Source organism: Schistocerca serialis, chromosome 9 (assembly GCF_023864345.2).
Source record: "Schistocerca serialis cubense isolate TAMUIC-IGC-003099 chromosome 9, iqSchSeri2.2, whole genome shotgun sequence".
NCBI classification, from domain to species: Eukaryota; Metazoa; Arthropoda; class Insecta; order Orthoptera; family Acrididae; genus Schistocerca; species Schistocerca serialis.
Genome location: NC_064646.1, coordinates 479,028,729 through 479,051,415, shown reverse-complemented (window position 1 = coordinate 479,051,415; position 22,687 = coordinate 479,028,729). Strand labels below are relative to the sequence as shown.

The window sequence follows — 22,687 nt, the reverse complement described above, 5'->3', positions numbered from 1 at the left end:
AACGCTTTCGCGATTACTAAATGATCCTGTAACGAAGCGCGCTGCTCTCCGTTGGATCTTCTCTATCTCTTCTATCAACCCTATCTGGTACGGATCCCACACTGCTGAGCAGTATTCAAGCAGTGGGCGAACAAGCGTACTGTAACCTACTTCCTTTGTTTTCGGATTCCATTTTCTTTGGATTCTTCCAATGAATCTCAGTCTGGCATCTGCTTTACCGACGATCAACTTTATATGATCATTCCATTTTAAATCACTCCTGATGCGTACTCCCAGATAATTTATGGAATTAACTGCTTCCAGTTGCTGACCTGCTTTATTGTAACTAAATGATATGGGATCTTTCTTTCTATGTATTCGCAGCACATTACACTTGTCTACATTGAGATACAATTGCCATTCCCTGCACCATGCGTCAATTCGCTGCAGATCCTCCTGCATTTCAGTACAATTTTCCATTGTTACAACCTCTCGATGTACCACAGCATCATCCGCAAAAAGCCTCAGTGAACTTCCGATGTCATCCACAAGGTCATTTATGTATATTGTGAATAGCAACGGTCATACGACACTCCCCTGCGGCACACCTGAAATCACTCTTACTTCGGAAGACTTCTCTCCATTGAGAATCATATGCTGCGTTCTGTTATCTAGGAACTCTTCAATCCAATCACACAATTGGTCTGATAGTCCATATGCTCTTACTTTGTTCATTAAACGACTGTGGGGAACTGTATCGAACGCCTTGCGGAAGTCAAGAAACACGGCATCTACCTGTGAACCCGTGTCTATGGCCCTCTGAGTCTCGTAGACGAATAGCGCGAGCTGGGTTTCACACGATCGTCTTTTTCGATACCCATGCTTGTTCCTACAGAGCAGATTTCTGGTTTCCAGAAAAGTCATTATACTCGAACATAATACGTGTTCCAAAATTCTACAACTGATCGACGTTAGAGATATAGGTCTATAGTTCTGCACATCTGTTCGACGTCCCTTCTTGAAAACGGAGATGACCTGTGCGCTTTGGAACGCTACGCTCTTATAGAGACCTACGGTACGCCGCTGCAAGAAGGGGGCCAAGTTCCTTCGCGTACTCTGTGTAACATCGATCTGGTATCCCATCAGGTCCAGCGGCCTTTCCTCTTTTGAGCGATTTTAATTGTTTTCCTATCCCTCTGTCGTCCATTTCGATATCTACCATTTTGTCATCTGTGTCTAGAGAAGGAACTACAGTGCAGTCTTCCTCTGTGAAACAGCTTTGGAAAAAGACATTTGGAATTTCGGCCTTTAGTCTGTCAACCTCTGTTTCAGTACCATTTTGGTCACAGAGTGTCTGGACATTTTGTTTTGATCCACCTGCCGTTTTGACATAAGACCAAAATTCCTTAGGATTTTCTGCCAAGTCAGTACATAGAACTTTACTTTCGAATTCATTGAACGCCTCTCGCAGAGTCCTCCTCACACTACATTTCGCTTCGCGTAATTTTTGTTTGTCTGCAAGGCTTTGGCTATGTTTATGTTTGCTGTGAAGTTCCCTTTGCTTCCGCAGCAGTTTTCTAACTCGGTTGCTGTACCACGGTGGCTCCTTTCCATCTCTTACGATTTTGCTTGGCACATACACATCTAACGCATATTGTACTATGGTTTTGAACTTTGTCCACTGATCCTTAACACTGTCTGTACTTAAAACAAAACTTTTGTGTTGAGCCATTAGGTACGCTGAAATCTGCTTTTTGTCACTTCTGCTAAACAGAAAAATCTTCCTACCTTTTTTAACATTTCTATTTACGGCTGAAACCATCGGTGCAGTAACCACTTTATTATCGTTGATTGCCTGTTCTGCGTTAACTGTTTCAAATAGTTCGGGTCTGTTTGTCACCAGATGGTCTAATATGTTATCGCCACGAGTCGGTTCTCTGTTTAACTGGTCAAGGTGGTTTTCAGATAAAGCACTTAAAAATATTTCACTCGATTCTTTGTCCCTGCCACCCGTTATGAACGTTTGAGTCTCCCAGTCTATATCCGGCAAATTAAAATCTCCACCCAGAACTATAACATGGTGGGGAAATCTACTCGAAATATTTTCCAAATTATCCTTCAGGTGCTCAGCCACAACAGCTGCTGAGCCAGGGGGCCTATAGAGACATCCAATTACCATGCCTGAGCCTGATTTAACCGTGACCTTCATCCAAATTATTTCACATTTCGGATCTCCGTCAAGTTCCTTCGATACTATTGCATATCTTATCGCTATAAACACGCCTCCCCCTTCACTGTCCAGCCTGTATCTGCGGTATACATTCCAACCTGAGTTTAGAATTTCATTACTGTTTACATCTGGTTTCAGCCAGCTTTCTGTGTCTAGTACTATGTGGGCATTGTGACCGTTTATTAATTAGCAGTTCTGGGACCTTTCTATAGACGCTCCTGCAGTTTACTATTAGCAGATTAATATTGTTATTCCCTGTTGCATTTTGCCTACTCCTACCTTGCCGCGTCTCAGGAGGCGTCTTGTCGGGCCTAGGGAGGGAATTCTCTAACCTAAAAAACCCATATGTGCACTCCACACATACTCCGCTACCCTTGTAGCCGCTTCCTGCGTGTAGTGCACGACTGACCTCTTCAGGGGGACCCTACATTTCTTCACCCGATAGCGGAGGTTGAGAAATTTGCACTCCAGATCTCCGCAGAAACGTCTGAGCATCTGGTTTAAGCCTTCCACTCGTCTCCAAACCAGACGACCGCGATCGGTTCTGGGATCGATATTACAAATAGTTAGCTCTGATTCCACCCCGCGAGCGAGGCTTTCCACCTTCACCAACTCCGCCAATCGCCTGTACGAAGTGAGGATGACCTCTGAACCCAGACGGCAGGAGTCATTGGTGTCGACATGAGCAACAATTTGCAGTCGGGTGCTCCCAGTGCTCTCTATCGCCGCCGGCAGAGCCTCCTCCACATCTCGGATGAGACACCCCGGTAAGCAGACAGAGTGAACACTGGCCTTCTTCCCCTACCTTCCCGCTATTTCCCTAAGGGGCTCCATCACCCGCCTAACGTTGGAGCTCCCAATAACTAATAAACCCCTTCCCCCTGTGCCTGCTCGGACCTTGCTGAAGGAGCGGCAACATGTCCACTCACAGGCAGAGCGGGCGATGCCACACGGCCAGCCTCCACATTTACCCTCCGCCTCGTGAGCCGCGAACGCCGCTGAACCCGCCACTCCCCTTGGGGAGAGGGTGGCCCAACCGCGCCCATTACCCGCAGGGACAGTGGGTGAAGCATGTAACACCTGGGGTGTACCATGCGACGCACCACTGTAGCTATACTCGAAGGCAGCAGCCTGAAGACGGCTGACCGCGGCCATCAACACGTTCAGCTGTTCGCGAACAGTGGCCAACTCCTCCTGCGTCCGTACACAGCAGTCACACATCCTATCCATCCTAAGAAATCAATTTCCTGTAGAGAGTTAATCAACTTTTAACTAGACTGTTAATTCACTAAATGCGGCTGATAGTTGACTAAACTGTGGTTACTAGACACTTCTTGTTGAAAACAATGAGAATAGCACTACCTATCTCTGGACAGTATTCAAAACAGACACTAACACTACTGGCACAATGGCTGACTACAGGGACTCTCTCTGACTGTATTCAAAACAAACACGAAATCTATGGAACACTATTACTAGCACTCGACAATTAAAGCTTCCTAAAAGCAAAAACACACGGAAGAAGAAGTGACAAGTAAAAAAAATACAGTTAATACTTAAATTAACGTAGCTCGCTGTGCAACAGACGCTTCAAGAAATGCCTGAATGGTTCCTTTGAAAGGTAACGCCCATAATCAGATGGGACTGATGACCTCGCAATTTGGTCCTCTCGCCCGAAACCAACCAACCAATCTCGCGTTTTGGGCTACACTCCTTTTCCTCACCCACCCCTATCGGTTTGATAGGAGGGTGATTCCTACTCCCACAGTGATCCTTTACAAATTGAAATCGAGACTCACATGGCCAGGCCACGGTTTTCCGATACGGTCACGACCCCAGGACGGTCACTGAAGTCTGTGCTGAGCTGTTAGCTGAGACACTCGTCACACGTTCCACATTTTCTGTGGTTATTTCAACCAGTGCTGCATGTCTGTTAGCACTGACAACTCTACGCAAACGCCACTGCTATCTTCGTTAAGTGAAGGCCGTCAGCCACTGCGTTGTTCCTGGTGAGAGGCAACGCCAGAAGTAACTAAGGGTGTAGCGTATTATTGAGAAATGTAGACTATTGGCTACACATAAAAGGAAAGAAGAAGTGAGTCGGGAACTGGTGGGGGTAGGGGAATACAGTGAGGCATTAGTGTACGTTATTGTTTCTAGTGATGATGATGTGTGGACGACTGATTACCTATTATCGATAAGCCAATATTGGTAGTTGGAGATTAAGGTCATACCGGCGTCAAGGTAATTGGATGCAGTGCACAGGCTAATGTTACGGAAGGAAAGGCCGTGCCGTTTCGAAACAACAGTCTTAGCATTTGCCAGGAACGATTTACGGACCTCAGATCCGCCAGAGGTGGGTGCCAAGGAATAGCTAGGTACCTAGAAAGCAGAAATGGTTAGAAGTATACGTAATCTGAGTAACTCTGGTTTTTACAAACATCACGACAAGTCTAAAAAAAGAACCTAATCATCATGAATGATCACAGTACAGAAACGCGAATATGAACCGCTGAGGCTTGGGCTGACACGACTAGGCTGGCTCCGTTGCAGCTCCCTGGTGGCGCCTCGCTCACGTGCGGTCGCGGCGTGTCTTCAAGACGGCTTTGGATTGGCGGGGCAGTCACGTGGTTTCCTGCGAACGTCGGGAGGCCCAGAGAGGTTGACCCAAGCCGCGGTATGATACTCTTCCTGTCGGGCCATGACCCTCTTGCTTCACACTTGCACCGTTTTCGCCTTTGAGATAGTGGTACATGTGAATGGAGACATGTCTTCGGTCCCCCAGACACGTAACACTACCATGTGCCACCCTCAAACACACGTAAGTCCGATGACAGATTCGACGACAAAGGGCAATCTTTAAGGAATCCATACAAATGGGGCATGCTTAACTGCATCACAAATAACGTATCGAGAGCGCTACACAAGACTCATAAGCCGTAACGACCACATACATACAAGATCATGACCACACACCCACCTTACACCATCACGTGATGCATGGCACAAAAGTGATTCAAACACCGATATCGAAACGGATGAATGTTCAGACACAAGTGATAACACGAATAATAAAGTGTCACGATATACAGATAGGTATACGGCATAGTAGAGATCACAAGGCCACAGAAATACTGAAAGTAATACATACGTGGAATTTAGAAATAATTTAGTAATAAGAAATAAAAAAAAAAAGAATTTTCTGTTGTTACAAAGTAAAACATGTAATTCTTTGGTTCTCCAAAACGTTATTTTCAAACATCTAAATGTGTAAACATGTAAACCAAGTAAGATGAAAACTGAAAACTTGTGAATTTTATAATCTCCAACATAGAAATACATATACAGTATAATAAGACGCAACTTGACGAAAGCCCATCATTGATAAGATTCGGAACCCCTCCATGAACCATGGACCTTGCCGTTGGTGGGGAGGCTTGCGTGCCTCAGCGATACAAATGGCCGTACCGTAGGTGCAACCACAACGGAGGGGTATCTGTTGAGAGGCCAGACAAACGTGTGGTTCCTGAAGAGGAGCAGCAGCCTTTTCAGTATTTGCAGGTGCTACAGTCTGGATGATTGACTGATCTGGCCTTGTAACACTAACCAAACCGGCCTTGCTGTGCTGGTACTGCGAGCGGCTGAAAGCAAGGGGAAACTACAGCCGTAATATTTCCCAAGGGCATGCAGCTTTACTGTGTGGTTAAATGATGATGGCGTCCTCTTGGATAAAATATTCCGGAGGTAAAATGTCCCCCATTCGGATCTCCGGGCAGGGACAACTCAAGAGGATGTCGTTATCAGGAGAAAGAAAACTGGGATCCTACGGATCGGAGTGTGGAATGTCAGATCCCTTAATCGGGCAGGTAGGTTAGAAAATTTAAAAAGGGAAATGGATAGGTTAAAGTTAGATATAGTGGGAATTAGTGAAGTTCTGCGGCAGGAGGAACAAGACTTCTGGTCAGGTGAATACAGGGTTATAAACACAAAATCAAATAGGGGTAATGCGGGAGTAGGTTTCATAATGAATAAAAAATAGGAGTGAGGGTAAACTATTGCAAACAGCATAGTGAACGCATTATTGTGGCTAAGAAAGACACGAAGCCCATGCCTACTACAGTAGTACAAGTTTACCTGCCTACTAGCTCTGCAGAGGATTAAGAAATTGATGAAATGTATGTATACTGCAGAGACATGGCTTAGCTGTGGCTAAGCCATGTCTCCGCAGTATCCTTTCTTTCAGGAGTGCCAGTTCTGCAAGGTTCGCAGAAGAGCTTCTGTAAAGTTTGGAAGGTAGGAGACGAGGTTCTGGCAGAAGTAAAGCTGTGAGTACCGGGCGTGAGTCGTGCGTCGGTAGCTCAGTTGGTAGAGCATTGGCCCGCGAAAGGCAAAGGTCCCGAGTTCGAGTCTTGGTCGGGCACACAGTTTTAATCTGCCAGGAAGTTGGAGTGAAACTGTCTGCAGTGACGAGTCTCGCTCCGGATTCAGCCCCAGTGACCGGCGAAGACTTGTCAGGAGACGTCCCAGACAGCAGTGGTATACCAACCTGATCCGACTGTTGATCGACATACGGCCCGACAACCACGAATGGTAGTCCAGGGTGACTGCCCCTACAGCACAGCATTTCGTCGGCGATATTCTGTGCTCCGTTTTGTGTTCCTTCATGGTAGGCAACCCTGGGTTTATAATTCAGCAAGATAATGCTGGCCTGCTCACGGCAACAGTTTCTACTCCTTGTCTTTGTGCTTGCCAAAACTTACCTTAGCCAGCAAGGTCGCCTGATGCCTTCCTAAATGACAATATTTGGAGCGTATGGGCAGGGCTCACCAACTAGCTCGGGAGTTTAAAATTCTAACACGTCGATCGGACAGGATTTGGGACGATATCCCTGAGGAGATCATCGAACAATGCTGTCAGTCTATGCTAAGGGCCAGATGTGGACTAATCTGTTACTAACTTGCTCAATTTATGAAGGTCTTCTTCTTGCATATATCATCCAAAGTTTCTGAAACTGTAATCATCTGTTGGTCTGTGTATGTACACTCAACAGCAAAAAAAGTGGGTCATGCCTGAATTGCAACGTGTAGGCTGCACCTGAATGTATGCAACCAACATAACATATCTGTGTTGCACATCGTCGCAACCCTCCACAGTACAGTCATTGTAAGATACACAATGAGTACCGCTAGAGACTACTAGAGAACACCGGTCTTTATGACAGTACGTACAGATGTAAAGTAACACCACGATAGTACAGAAGGGATCAGACAGTCCTTAACGTTTGTAAACTGAACTTAATTACAATAAGAGACATTTCAGAAGTTATGGGACAACTAATTCTGTCACATAAATCGTTCAGTAATCCTTAGGCACTATTAAATATTTTAGACAGTATATGGATTTATAACGTTGTATGGCAATTGGAAACAAGTTCTTTGCTACCTAAAAGGTTTACCTAACACATTCTGAACGTCGTTCAGCGTTCAACGGGGAGTGGTTTCGCATGAACTTTATGTAATACTAAGCAGTTAAAAGAAAACGCGATTAATGGCGGCAAGCACTATACGGAAATCTCAACATTAACAGCGAATCACAAGTAATGTCATTGTTCACATTAATCAACAGTTACTAGGCAGAAAGAGACGTCAAATATTGACGTTTACACCAGTATCGGTTATCAGTTCTCAACTTGAACGGAAATGACGATAATGTTTGTACGAAACCAGGAACCTTAACATGGCAATTACCTTTATGATAATTAATCTCGAAAGACGTTGTATATTGTTGCATTGTCAAGGAACAAAGGATGCACATGTTTAAAATTGAAATGCCATCATGTAATGCTGGTGACAAGGATGCGAACCCAGTACCTAATCGGATTGTTTAATAAGTACGTAAAATCAGAATGTAGATATCACAGCTTGTCACCAGTAGTGAGGTTGGAACCTTAAATGACGACTGAAGTTGTATTGCCTGACCGGAATTCGAACCCGACGCCTACCGCCGTCGTTGTCTAACCAGGAACAGATGAGAAATGTCCAATGTTGGTTCACCATTAGCGAGATGTACGACGTTTAACTAGAAAACGTCTATGCTGACTGAGAGTCGAACGCCGCACACATGTTTATGAAGACATGTTTATAATCAAATTCTTATTCAGTAGTAGCTAGGAGTAGTATGTTTGGTTGCAAATCTTAAGGCCTTTCGCATCCCTAGTGACGTGTTGCCTAATATCTGCGATTCGTGGTGTTAATTTACAAATGGATTGACTGCCGTAAAGAGTAATGTTCTCTAGTAGTCGTGTATCATTGAGATGTAAATGAAGTGCCTCAGCAGAAAGTAATTTCCGTCGTGCAGCACGTATTGTTTCAGAGACACTGAGTACATGTTATAAGTGCTCAAAACGTGTATTATATACTACGTAAATACTATTATTTGGAGAAGCTGCCGCCAAACCTGTTTACTTTTACAAAAAAGTGGTTCAAATAGCTCTGAGCACTATGGGACTTAACATCAAAGGTCATCAGTCCCCCAGAACTTAGAACTACTTAAACCTAACTAACCTAAGGACACTACACACATCCATGCCCGAGGCAGGATTCGAACCTGCGACCGTAGCAGTCGCGCGGTTCCGGACTGAAGCGCCTAGAAACACGGCCACCGCGGCCGGCTTTACTTTTACATTGTTAGTTGTCGTGGCTGAATACACGTTTTCTTAAGGCTACATCTAATGCAGAGCGCTTACAAGGAAGAATAGTTTCCTGCGTCATTGCTAGCTAGGTGAAATATTTTGTGGTAGCTATGTTTAGAAGGAATGTATTTTTGAACGTATTTTTCGTCAAATATTTGAATGAATCGTCAACTGTAGGTGTGCCTGCACATGTTATAGCATAATAGCTGTAGCTAAGTGATACTACAGACTTGGATAGGTTAGGTGTAACGTTTGATCCTTCAAGGGGTGATCGTGGCCATGCGGCCCGGGTCTGTAGTAGCCGCGGCTCGCGAGCTGCGGGCCAGCCAGGCTGGCCGAGGCGAGACGCGAGTCAGCGAGCTGGCGGTGGCGTTGGTGGGCCAACAGCCCGGGACGAGCCAGCACGGCTGCGCCGCATGCCTCTGCCGCTCCGTTTGACGTAAATGTTTACCTCCTCTCCTGGCATCAGTATAAGAGCGGCAGGTAGATATTCACATCAGGCTGTCTGACATAATGGCTCACTGGGAGAGGTCTATTCGAGATAGAGTCGTCACCCTCATTGAAGAAGGAGGATGTTCCATCAGAGAAGCTGGCAGACGGTATGGGGTACCACATACCACTGCAACGAGAAATTGCAAGAGGACCATTCTCCACGTCACAAGTCTGCATTTGTTCAGCAGCGGCTCTCCACGATTGGCATCAACGTCATGGACTGGCCGCCACGGCCCATGGATAACATGTGGGCTGAGGTCGCCAGAACATTAATAGAGATCTGGCCACGAAACCAACCAACTACTGCGGACGCTCTTTGGGACTGCGTCCTGGAAGCCTGGGAGGAAGTTGCTTCTTCAGGCTGTTACGTCCGACGGCTTACACATTCTATACCAAGACGCATGATAGAAGTACAAAATAATGAAGGATTCTGGATGAAATATTAGAGTCCTTAACATGTTTTGTTATGTCTTCTTTTTCGTCATTTTTCCTCATTGGGAGCTAGTGGAAGACCGCGTGACAACAGAAAAAATACAATATGGGTTAGTTTTCCTTTGAGTTGCCCTTTTAATTCAAGTGGGTTTCTTTTGAATATACAGTTTGTTAAATATTCTATTTTGATTTCATTTATACCCTGTCTAGATACTTACAAACTAATCAGTGTAGATGGACTCTGTCACAGTAGTTTTGGTTATTTCAGACACATCTCTCTCTTCCCCTCCATCCATGAATACACCCTCCGTCCTCCACACAATACACAATACACAATAATTTAATATTATGTTTACTCGTTGTTAATATCTCCTCTATTCTCTCTCTCACACTCTCTCTCTCTGACACCATCGCCGCAAGTGCCCTTCTATTCCATTCCCCCAAAACTTTATAAACAAATCTAGCGGTTTCCATTGACGCTACATTTTCTCTTTTAATTGCTGCTGTCTTTACTCTGTATCATTCCTCTTAACACTTATGAAACCGTATTCTTTGATCTCCCCTTCCCTATAACCCATTCTTCCTTCTGAAAACAGTCCCTCCTTATCTCTCGGTCCTAAGATAAAACGATCTGTGGCCCACTTCTAAGTAAGCAATACTTTGCAAGCATTTCACGCTTATATTTTGCACTTCTGCACTTCTATCAGCCAGCCGGGCTGGCCGAGCGGTTCTAGGCGCTACAGTCTGGGACCGCGCGACCGCTACGGCCGCAGGTTCGAATCCTGCCTCGGGCCTGGATGTTTGTGATGTCCTTAGGTTAGTTAGGTTTAAGTAGTTCTAAGCTCTAGGGGACTGATGACCTCAGACGTTAAGTCCCATAGTGCTCAGAGCCATTTGAACCTTTTTTTGAAATCCATTCCCAGATCCCGCCCTCCTTCCTGTTACCCTTCCCTTGACATCTGCATCAACATCCAAATGAATACTCTGCAATTCATAATTATGTGTTTGGCAGGGAGTTGTGTGGTCTGGTGGATTAATCTTGTATTCGTGTGTAAAACGTGTAGGTTCACATCTCACGTCAGGCGTAGATTTTTAACACACACAAGTTTCTTCACCCCTAGTAACGCGAAGTGCAGAACGCCAGTAAGCTCCGTAGTTCTATATCCGCAGTAAAGATAACATCCCTTTGCTGCCGACTGGGGCAGAGCGGCATTCGTTTAAGCTGTTACAGGTGGAGAAACCCCGGAATGTAGAGACTCTGTCACCAGGAAGTCGTAAACTAGAAAACGTATTTCATTTAATGAAGAAATGGCCATGTAAGTACACAAGGCTCTTACTTTATTTGAAACTGAGACGTTGGAAATTGTGGTGCTGGACTGGGATTCGAATTCGATTTCACTTTCCCCAAGATTGCAAACTCTTCTAGGCCTCCTCGAAAGTCACCTGTCTGGTTTAGAATCCTGATCAGCACAAAATTTTCATTATTTCATTTCAAGCACTCCGAACTACTAGTGAAAACTAGTTGCATTTTCAACGTCTCTTCGTGCGTTGTCAGCTGTAACGTGTTCGTTTCACCTCACAGCCACATGATGAGCTTTTTGTCACATCATTACAAGATCAAACGTTTCCTTACATCTTTTCAAATTCAAACATTCCTCTCCGTCCTACTGGCGAAAACTGATTTGGGTTTGACGTTGTGTTCGTTGTGATCACCAACGACGATATGTTGTGGATTCAACTTCTAACCAGCGGAGTATTTTCCATCACATCATTGAAAGTACAAACATGCCACTCCTAGCTATTACTGGAAAAAAAATTTGATAGTTAAAGAGTCTTCATGACCACGTGTGCAGGGTTTGAATTCCATGCAGCACAGAACTTTTCGTCGCCTGATGTCTAGCTAAACACGCGCACATCTCGCTACTGGTGAACCAACAATAGCTATTTATCGTCTGTTCTGGCTAGAAAACGACGGCGATAGATGCTGGGTTCGAATCCCAGTCAGGCAGAATCAATTCTATCGTCATTTAAGGTTCCAACATCTCACTATTGGTGAAAACATTTGATATTTAACTTTTGATTTTACGTACTTCGTTAACAATCCTATTAGTTGTTGGGTTCGCATCCCTGTTACAAGCTTTACATGATGGCTTTTCAATTTTAAACATGAGTATACCAATTCCTTGTGAATGATACCATATTAAACGTCGTTGGGGGTAGTTCCCAGGAAGGTAACTGTTATTACAGGATTCCCAGTGCAGTACAAACATTCTATACTTCACGTCTCCTTATGCTTCGTTATCGGGTCTCAATAAGGCACAAAGAAAGCTTAGCTTAGTTAGCAATGGCTATAGGTGCTGGGTTTGAATCCAGGTCCAGAACGACGACGTTGGTCATGTCATTTAAAGTTCAAATTTGTGTACACTTAGCTGTTGACGAGAACAATGATATTACTGGTGATTCGCTGTTAATGTTGAGATTTCCGTAGAGTGCTTGGCCGCCCGAGATTTGCCGAGCGGTCTAACGCGCTGCGGTCATGGACTGTGCGGCTGGTCCCAGCGGAGGCTCGAGTCCTCCCTCGGGCATGGGTGTGTGTGTTTGTCCTTAGGATACTTTAGGTTAAGTAGTGTGTAAACTTAAGGACTGATGACCTTAGCAGTTAAGTCCCATAAGATTTCACACACATTTGAACATTTTTTTAGAGTGCTTGTTGCCGTTATTCGCGTTTTTTTACTGGTTCGTCCAATATCAAGTTTCCAGAGCAACTCGAAGTTGAGCGACGTTCAGCACGGGGATGGAAAACCTTTTTGAGAACGAAATTTTTTTTTCCAATTGCCGTACAGCTTTGTAACTCCATACATCGTCTCAAGTATTTAATTTTGACTAAGGATTACTGTACGATATATGTAAAATAATCCGTTTTCTCAGAGCTTTTGGAATATCACTTGTTGTAATTAAGGTTAGTTTATTATGAGTGTTATGGGGTGTCTCATCGCTAAGAACGTGTTTTGTAATATGTTTTGTATGACGATTTTAGTTGACGCTTAGACTCACTGCGATAAAGATCTTTGGTTTCTAGTAGTCTCTTGCGGTACCCAGTGTGTGTAGTCAAACGACTGTACCCCACGGGGTTTTGGTGTTTAGGGGACGTGAAACACAGCTACGTTATGTTGGTTGTATTCGGCAGTGACACATTTTTTTTCCTGTCAAGTGTACATCACATCTACCTGTTTCCGTCCCGTTCAGATTATTCATTCGTGGTTCGTCGTTTTTTTCTCTCTTAGGTGTATTATAAAGAAATATAGACGACTGGCAGTCTGTTATGAAACATTCGATATTGAAATTGTAATGACAGATCATTAGAGAAGTGGCTCAACCCTGGATTATGAAACATTGGGGAAGGAAATTGGCGATAGCTTTTTCAAATATCCCATACTGGCATTTTCCTGGATATCAGTATTTGGCAGCCTACTATCGATAAGTCAGCACTGGTAATTGGAATTTAACGTCCTTTCAGAGGCGAGCTGGTTGGAGGCAATGTAAAAACTAATATTACGGAAGGAGGAGTGATAACGCCATGCACCTTTCCAAGGCACTATCTTTGCATTTGCCTGGAGTGATCTACAGAAGCCAAGGAATACCTAATTTGGTAAGGCTGCAGGGGTATTTGAATCACCATTCTCGCAAACCCAAATTCAACTCTGCACCACCACGCTGGGTAAGTCAATATGGAGACTGATGAAGGATGAGGGAGCGCAGGTGAGGGATCAGAAACGTAGCTTATTGGGTGATGGAGAACGCCTACCTGTTATTAATATGTCAATTTAGAGATTCAAGATAGTAGAATAGTGACGAAAGGGGGAGTGAGTGTAACTAAGAAATGGGAAGTGTACCTTATTGTATTACTGCGAGTTGCAGACGATTATCTACCTATTATCAATTAGGCAGTTTTGAGAGTTAGAGTTTAAGGTCCTGTCGACAGTGAAGACAATGGAGAGCAAGTTTGGATTACAAAAGGATAGGGAAGAATACTGACTGCGCCCTTTTCATACTTGAATTTGCCTGCAGCTATTTAGTTAAACCACAGAATTCCTTTACCTGGACGGCCAGACATTTATTTGAGCAATTATTCTCCAAAATTCTGGTCCATTCTGCAAATCTCTGTCCCACTTCATTCGGTGAACCAACATGGAGGTAGAAGGAGGAGGAGCAGCATTAAAAGTGTCGAGTCAGTGCAAGTGAGAGATAACAAGTGTGTCTTTTGTATCTTCAATTATTAAAAACTCTAACTGACTGCCTACATGTTATCGATAAGTTAATAAGGAGATTGAAGACGGAAGAGCAGCAATGCAAGGGGTGAGCAAGTGTTGTGAAAATTCAAAAACGTAACGTACTGTCTGATGGCAAAATGTAGACGGCTGGCTACCTTTCATCAATAAGTCGATATGCAATATGAAGGTGGAAAAGGAGTGAAGAAATTGGTTGTAGCAGTATCCAACACTTCCTAAATAGTTAACTGATCATGGTGAGAGACGGAATGGCCCCGCCATTACTCCTTAGTGTGTCTGAATCGTCGTTTGCAAACTGTTGCGTGTGGAGGGTTACTCTGAGGAATTTGTAGTCAATATGTATAGCAATTTTCTTCTTCCCTATATCGGTGGAATGGACGTTTTCTTACCTTGTGTATTCTAATGTTGTCAAGATGTCCCCATTCGCCTTCTCTGCTGGCTACAGTTCCTAGTTTGCGTTCAATTAATGAAATGACAAGTGAGAAAATCACAACGCCACTATGATGAGAATCTCAAAATAAAGGGGTGTGGTCTTATTTTATTCTCTATCTAGCTCAACGAGAGGGATAATGTGACAACTTACAGTACAAAATTTTAATCTACTGGTACAATGAAAATTTCCGTAATACTCAGAATTCTTATGAAATAAATATTGGATAATTCTATAGCTCTAATCGAAAATATTTCTGAATACTCTCGCAATACTATCTGTAAGGAGAACAGGGAGGATTACTGACTTGATCAATAGGTACTGTAGAACACGAGTGTTAGAATATGAAACGGTTACATTCTTGTGCTACATATCTTCTTGCATTGTACATACAAAATATATGTTATCATTAACTACCGCCAGACACAATGCCGACTGATGGCGCTGCGCAGTATCGAAGGTATGTGTATGAGCAGAGCAGAGGAGAATGGCGAATCATCGCAAACGGGGAAATCCACTGACAATGGTCAGGTTGTTTCAGGCAGGTACCTGTAAAAGAGCTTCTGAGAAGAGGGAAAGCTGGGTGACTTATTCTGAGCTATAGTCGCGATCATCTGAGGAAAATGGTTGAGAAATGGAGAAACCAGAAGTAGGCGACAGGATGTGGTCGTCAACGCCTCACAGCAGAGAGTGGACATCTGATGCTTGCCCACTCTGTAAAGCAGGTCACGTGACCATATGTGGCGTATCTGACTACAGTGCTGGTACAGACAGGCGCAAGTGCTTCGGACCAAACTGTTCAGTGCACATTGGTGAAAGTGAGGATCCACAGCAGGCGACCTTAGCGTTGACCAAACGACATTGTCAATTACGACGCGGGGGAGGGGGGGGGGGAGGGGAGGATCATTGACACTGGATCGTACACCAATGAAATGAAAACATGTCACCCAATCAGATGTATCACGTTTGTTGTTTATGGTAGTAGTGTTCAGATACGCCAGTATCCAAGCTAACAGCTGTTGGAAACTGCCACCACACCACGGATGTGGGATTATGGGTGCAGTATTATGCTATGGTGGACATTCCATGGCACCTGTGGTACTAACCACAGGCACCATGACACCCATGGCTCACGCGAACATTACTGTATGCTGGATGTCTTCCACGATGGTCATGGCATCTATCAGCAGGGTCATTGTCCTGTTATGAGGTTAGAATAGTGGTACAATGGTTAGAGGGACAGGATAGTAAAATGCTGGTGTTTTTACTACCAAATTCACCTGACCTGAAGGCGATGAAAAATGTCTGGGATGGTGTGGGTGCCAGTTCCATGCTCTCTAACCACTGGCCCGTAGCTGACCGGACTTTCGTGACTTGTGCCTTGACATCCAAATGCCACTTACGAACGGAAACCTACCAAGATTCTTTTCGAATTCATGCCACGCAGAATATCTGCTGTATTGCTTTCTACATGTGGATGAAGTTAAGCAAGAGGTCATAACTGGTCCGGGGACGGGGCTCACAACCCGAAGCACACGCCACACGCAACTAAGCACTAACGAAGGACTGGGTCCCTTACTTCGATTGCACATAATTCATTAAGGTCAATCCAGCACATTTATTTCAAATAAGATAAATGAAGCTAAATTTGAATCTGTCTGACATTAAACAGGAATAAAAAAAAAAAACAACTTTAATATCAGCTGATTTAGTGCGTGAAGCGCGAGTTAAGCCAATAACCAGATAAACTAAACAATTCTCCGTAGTTCAAAGAAAGAGAAAAGCAAAATTGAATCAGTACCCCCCCCCCCCCCCACTAACATATATCCAAAAAACCTTATATGAAATGCCTTCCAGGCAACCAGTAACCGCCGCAGGGGTTTCACGATTAGCAAACAGCCCCAGCGTAACAGACATCACACATGTGCTTCCGCCCGAGCCACAACTCGCCAGGCTCACCGGCCGCCCCAAACCGACTGCCTCTCGCCGTCCCGTGCGCCCCAGCCGAAAACACAAAGATGCTCATTCTCGGGGACGCACCAAAGATGATCGCTGATGATCGACCAGCGATCTGGCTCAATAACGTTTTGGCACATCAGAATCTCATTCCTTATGAGCCTAATAAAGATTCTTCGTTTTTCCTTCTATAATGTTGTAAGCGCTTGCCATTTCCAAGATTTCATTTACGTATTGTCATATTAAACAGCCATAGGCTCATAAGTTCCATAAACTTTAAAACTGGTGCCAACACTCGAGAATCGTGTTACAATACATAGCTCACGATAATGATACCAGGATGTTCCATTTGAGCCGGCCGCTGTGGCTTCAGTCTAAAACAGCGCGACCGCTACGGTCGCAGGTTCGAATCCTGCCTCAGGCATGAATGTGTGTGATGTCCTTATGTTAGTTACGTTTAAGTAGTTCTAAGTTCTAGGGGACTGATGACCTCAGATGTTAAGTCCCATAGTCCCCATAGCCATTTGAACCATTTTGTTCCATTTGATGACAGTCTATCTAAAGTGTACTGCCACAGTATGACACTAAATCACTATCATGATGAGTACTTGAGCGTATGTGTTTATACGTACAATGGTTTCCTTCCACAAAGACGGATGAAGAAGTCGAGAATATGTGCAGGCAAGACTTCGAGGAAGAAGTGGCAGATTGTGTACCACACAACTGAAGTCGTCACAATTGGCGCACAATACCACAGAACTGGTCGTAGAGTAACATCCGTCGCATTTATCCTCAGCAGAGTCTTCATGACGCTTCTCCAGGTGATGTAGTTCTGTCGACCGTTAGTTATGTTGCAAACATACGGATTCGGCTGCCTGTAACAAATATCAAGTTAGTGTTGATAGTGAACTGTAAATTGCCCCAGTCCTGGGATAATTTTCATTGTTAGTGTTTAAAATGCTATTTTTCCTTTTTAGTGTTTAAAATATTTTCTATGATTTTATCTACACTACCGGCCATTAAAATTAGTACACCGGTACACCAAGAAGAAATGCAGATGATAAACGGATATTCATTGGACAAATGTATTATACTAGAACTGACTAGCGATTACATTTTCACGCAATTTGGGTGCATAGATCCTGAGTAATCAGTACCCAGAACAACCACCTCTGGCCGTAATAACGGTCTAGATACGCCTGGGCATTTGAGTCAAACAGAGCTTGGATGGCGTGTACAGGAACACCTGCCCATGCAGCTTCAACACGATACCACAGTTCATTAAGAGTAGTGACTGGCGTATTGTGACGAGCCAGTTGCTCGGCCACCATTGACCAGACGTTTTCAATTGGTGAGAGATCTGGTGAATGTGCTGGCCAGGGCTGCAGTCGAACATTTTCTGTATCCAGAAAGGCTCGTACAGGACCTGCAACATGCGGTCGTGCATTATCCTGCTGAAATGTAGGGTTTCGCAGGGATCGATTGAAGTGTAGAGCCACGGGTCGTAACACATCAGAAATGTAACGTCCACTGTTCAAAGTGCCGTCAATGCGAACAAGAGGTGACGGAGACGTGTAACCAATGGCACCCCATACCATCACGATGGGTGATACGCCAGTATAGCGATGACGAATACACGCTTCCAATGTATGTTCATCACGATGTCGCCAAACACTGATGCGACCATCATGACGCGCTAAACAGAACCTGGATTCATCCGAAAAAATGAAGTTTTACCGTTCGCACAAGCAGGTTCGTCGTTGAGCACACCATCGCAGGCGCTCCTGTCTGTGATGCGGCGTCAAGGGTAACCGTAGCCATAGTATCCGAGCTGATACCCCGTACTGCTGCAAACGTCGTCGAACTGTTCGTGCAGATGGTTGTCATGCAAACGTCTCCATCTGTTGACTCAGGAATCGAGACGTGGCTGCACGAACCGTTACAGCCATGCGGATAAGATGCCTGTCATCTCGACTGCTAGTGATACGAGGCCGTCGGGATCCAGCACGGCGTTCCGTATTACCCTCCTGAACCCACCAATTCCATAAGCTGCTGACAGACATTGGATCTCGACCAACGCGAGCAGCAATGTCGCGATACGATAAACCGCAATCACGACAGGCTACAATCCGACCTTTATCAAAGTCGGAAACGTGATGGCGCGCATTTAACCTCCTTACACGAGACATCACAACAACGTTTCACCAGGCAACGCCGGTCAAGTGCTGTTTGTGTATGAGAAACCGGTTGGAAACTTTCCTCATATCAGCACGTTGTAGGTGTCGCCACCGGCGCCAACCTTGTGTGAATGCTCTGAAAAGGTAACCATTTGCATATCACAGCATCTTCCTGTCGCTTAAATTTCGCGTCTGTAGCACGTCATTTTCGTGGTGTAGCAATTTTAATGGCCAGTAGTGTACAAAAGTTACATTCACCAAAAATTTCATAATCATTATAAATTATGTATTCTTTTGATGAACAAGGCCTATTATGTTGGTTAGTAATGTCTGCTGGTATCTGGTTAACATCTCTTTTTTTTTTCTTGTGCCTTTCGCCCACATCTCTGCAGGTTTGCCGTGGCTACTGTTAGAGCTGGCACAGATCATTTAAGGGGGTGACAAGATCCCATCCTCTCGCTACCTCGTTACCGACCAAGTGGATAGTGTGTGCAGTTTTACCCATGTGAAAGTCTTCCTAAACATTTGCGAATCGTGTATCTGAGGCGAGACCTGGGTACCAGCCCATCATTCATCTCGTGGGATGTGGGAAACGCCCTAAAGACCACATCCACACTGACTGGCACACCGTGCCTTGTCCCAATCATGAAAGCAGGGTGCTACAACGTGCGACTATCCAGGCGGGTGATGATATGTGATTAACCATTGTCTGGAAACAGTCTTCTGGTTTACATTCGAAAAAAAATCTTATTCGTATCTCATACCGTTACTCCGTCACATTCACAATGAGTATTCCCCCAAATGGTATTCAGTGAAGACGGCTGGGGAATGATCAATGATTCGATTGCGTATGAATAATGGACCTTATAAACCTTTTATTTGTATTAAATATGTGAAACCAGGGCTTGGAGGGAATATGTGGCTGTATTTGTCCGTAATAGTTCCCGTTATTGCGTATCGAAGATACTCTGTTCTTCTGCATAATGTAATCTTCATGTTTGATGGTAGTAATAATGTTTTTAAGCATCCAGTCGTCGAATTTTTGATATATTTAATGTTGCATTTTGAAGTTTACGGCCAACGCAGCACACTAGCTTCATATTCAATTTCAGCTGAAGAGTCTTTTCACTGCGGATTATAGAAAAATATGAAACGAAGGAGGAAGTGTAGAATTGTTGCCAAGATCTTTAGAGATTGTTGATGGAAGGAAGAAGGAGGAGGATTCGAATAGAAGCCTGAATTTTGAGCAAAGACCCAGCCAGGTACTCGCCTCTAGTCGCTTGGAATGACAGAGAACCTAAGTGAGGGCGGCTCCACGTGGATGTGATGTCCGATTACGAATCCACTGTTCTATCGACTGCGGTAACTATAGTTTATCCTCCATTGGTAGGAGGGCCTATACAAGGGCAATGTACTTGAGGACAATATTATGGAAATGGAAGAGGATGTAGATGAAGATGAAATGGGAGATACGATACGGCGTGATGAGTTTGACAGAGCACTGAAAGACCTGAGTCGAAACAAGGCCCCGGGAGTAGACAACATTCCATTAGGACTACTGACGGCCTTGGGAGAGCCAGTCCCGACAAAACTCTACCCTCTGGTGAGCAAGATGTATGAGACAGGCGAAATACCCTCAGACTTCAAGAATATAATAATTCCGATCCCAAAGAAAGCAAGTGCTGACAGATGTGAAAATTACCGAACAGTCAGTTTAATAAGTCACGGATGGAAATACTACCGCGTATTCTCTACAGACGAATGGAAAAACTGGTAGAAGCTGACCTTGGGGAAGATCAGTTTGGATTCCGTAGAAATATTGGAACACGTGAGGCAATACTGACCCTACGACTTATCTTAGAAGCTAGATTAAGGAAAGGCAAACCTACGTTTCTAGCATTTGTAGACTAAGAGAAAGCTTTTGACAATGTTGACTGGAATACTTTCTTTCAAATTCTGAAGGTGGCAGGGATAAAATACAGGGAGCGAAAGACTATTTACAATTTGTAGAGAAACCAGATGGCAGTTATAAGAGTCGAGGGGCATGAAAGGAAAGCAGTGGTTGGGAAGGGAGTGAGACAGGGTTGTAGCCTGTCTCTGATGTTATTCAATCTGTATATTGAACAAGCAGTGAAGGAAACAAAAGAAAATTTCGGAGTAGATATTATAATCCATGTAGAAGAAATAAAAACTTTAAGGTTCGCCGATGACATTGTAATTCTGTCAGAGACAGCAAAGGACTTGGAAGAGCAGTTGAACGGAATGGACAGTGTCATGAAAGGAGAGTATAAGATGAACATCAACAAAAGCAAAACGAGGATAATGGAATGTAGTCGAATTAAGTCGGGTGATGCTGAGGGTATTAGATTAGGAAATGAGACACTTAAAGTAGTAAAGGAGTTTTGCTATTTGGGGAGCAAAATAACTGATGATGGTCGAAGTAGACAGGATATAAAATGTAGACTGGCATTGGCAAGGAAAGCGTTTCCGAAGAAGAGAAATTTGTTAACATCGAGTATTGATTTAAGTGTCAGGAATTCGTTTCTGAAAGTATTTGTATGGAGCGTAGCCATGTATGGAAGTGAAACATGGATGATAACTAGTTTGGACAAGAAGAGAATAGAAGCTTTCGAAATGTGGTGCTACAGAAGAATGCTGAAGATTAGGTGGGTAGATCATATAACTAATGAGGAGGTATTGAATAGGATTGGGGAGAAGAGAGGTTTGTGGCACAACTTAACTAGAAGAAGGGATCGGTTGGTAGGAAATGTTCTGAGGCATCAAGGGATCACCAGTTTAGTATTGGAGGGCAGCGTGGGGGGTAAAAACCGTAGAGGGAGACCAAGAGATGAATACACTAAACAGATTCCGAGGGATGTAGGTTGCAGTTGGTACTGGGTGATGAAGAAGTTTGCACAGGATAGAGTAGCATGGAGAGCTGCATCAAACCAGTCTCAGGACTGAAGACCACAACAACAACAACATCGTAGGAGAGTAATGCAAGCACTCCAGCCCAGTAACAGGGTACAAGCGGTTGAGATACAGTATCGTAGCGGCTGTTGAGATGAAGCTCACATCCTGGATTCAGCACTGGGAGAGTACACAGTCTGAGACTGCCTCCTCCTCTTTCCCTCCTCCCCTTCCCTCAAATACACAGTTATAGCATACTGTCGCCCCCTCCTTCAATGCGCCACAGATACCTAATATATACTATATAAAATGCACTCTTCTTTTTGTTTCTTTCCTTACTTGTTATGCCTAATTAAATGCCGTATTTCAACTTATCAGCTTGGTCTGAGAGGGTGCGGGATTAGCCGAGCGGTCTCAGGAGCTGCAGTCATGGAATGCGGAGGTTCCGGCGGAGGTTCGAGTCGTCTCTCGGGCATGGGTGTGTGTGTTTGTCCTTAGCATAATTTAGTTTAAGTAGTGTGTAACCTTAGGGGCTGATGACCTTAGCAGTTAAGTCCCATAAGATTTCACACACATTTGAACATTTTTTGGTCTGAGAGGTTCCTTCTCTTCTCCTCTTCCCAAAACCTCTTAATTCGCTGTATGTGGTTTGTTGCGCCCATCTGTTCACAGTTTTATAGCAGTCTTTCCAGCTTTTCTGCGAATATGGGATTGTCCGCATGCAAAACACGTTTTGGTTATTTACTTTTCCAAAGTAATTTCAACGAAACAATGCCATTACCTCTTGTTTACTTCATTCTTTTTACTTGAAACTCATTGCAAAATTTCTATGTTTGCTGCAGTCTTTTTCATCATAGAGGATCACCCGTTTGTTTATAGAGTTTTAGTTGCTCTAACAACACAAAAAAATCTCAACGTTTCATAGTGACAGTAATCCAGTTTGTCCGTTGTACTGTTCTACAAAACACATTATACTTGTCAAGTGCCACATTATTACTTCCATATCTAAAATGTATGCAGAAGCATGTAAGCATTGACATACAAAATGTCTACATGAGCATATCTACGTATATACTCCGCTAGCCACCAAGTGGTGTGTGG

The 22,687-nt window shown here is 44.1% G+C and overlaps 1 protein-coding gene across 3 annotated transcripts in view; it reads right to left on the bottom strand.

Moving 5' to 3' along the window:
• Window positions 1-22,687, bottom strand: part of LOC126418730 (fatty acyl-CoA reductase 1-like) — a 498,968-nt gene that overhangs the window by 17,613 nt on the left and 458,668 nt on the right. For all 3 annotated transcript variants that reach the window (XM_050085640.1, XM_050085641.1, XM_050085639.1), the window contains one exon: window positions 17,132-17,374. In XM_050085640.1, the coding sequence (XP_049941597.1) occupies window positions 17,132-17,374 (243 nt within the window). The remainder of the gene's footprint in view (window positions 1-17,131; window positions 17,375-22,687) is intronic.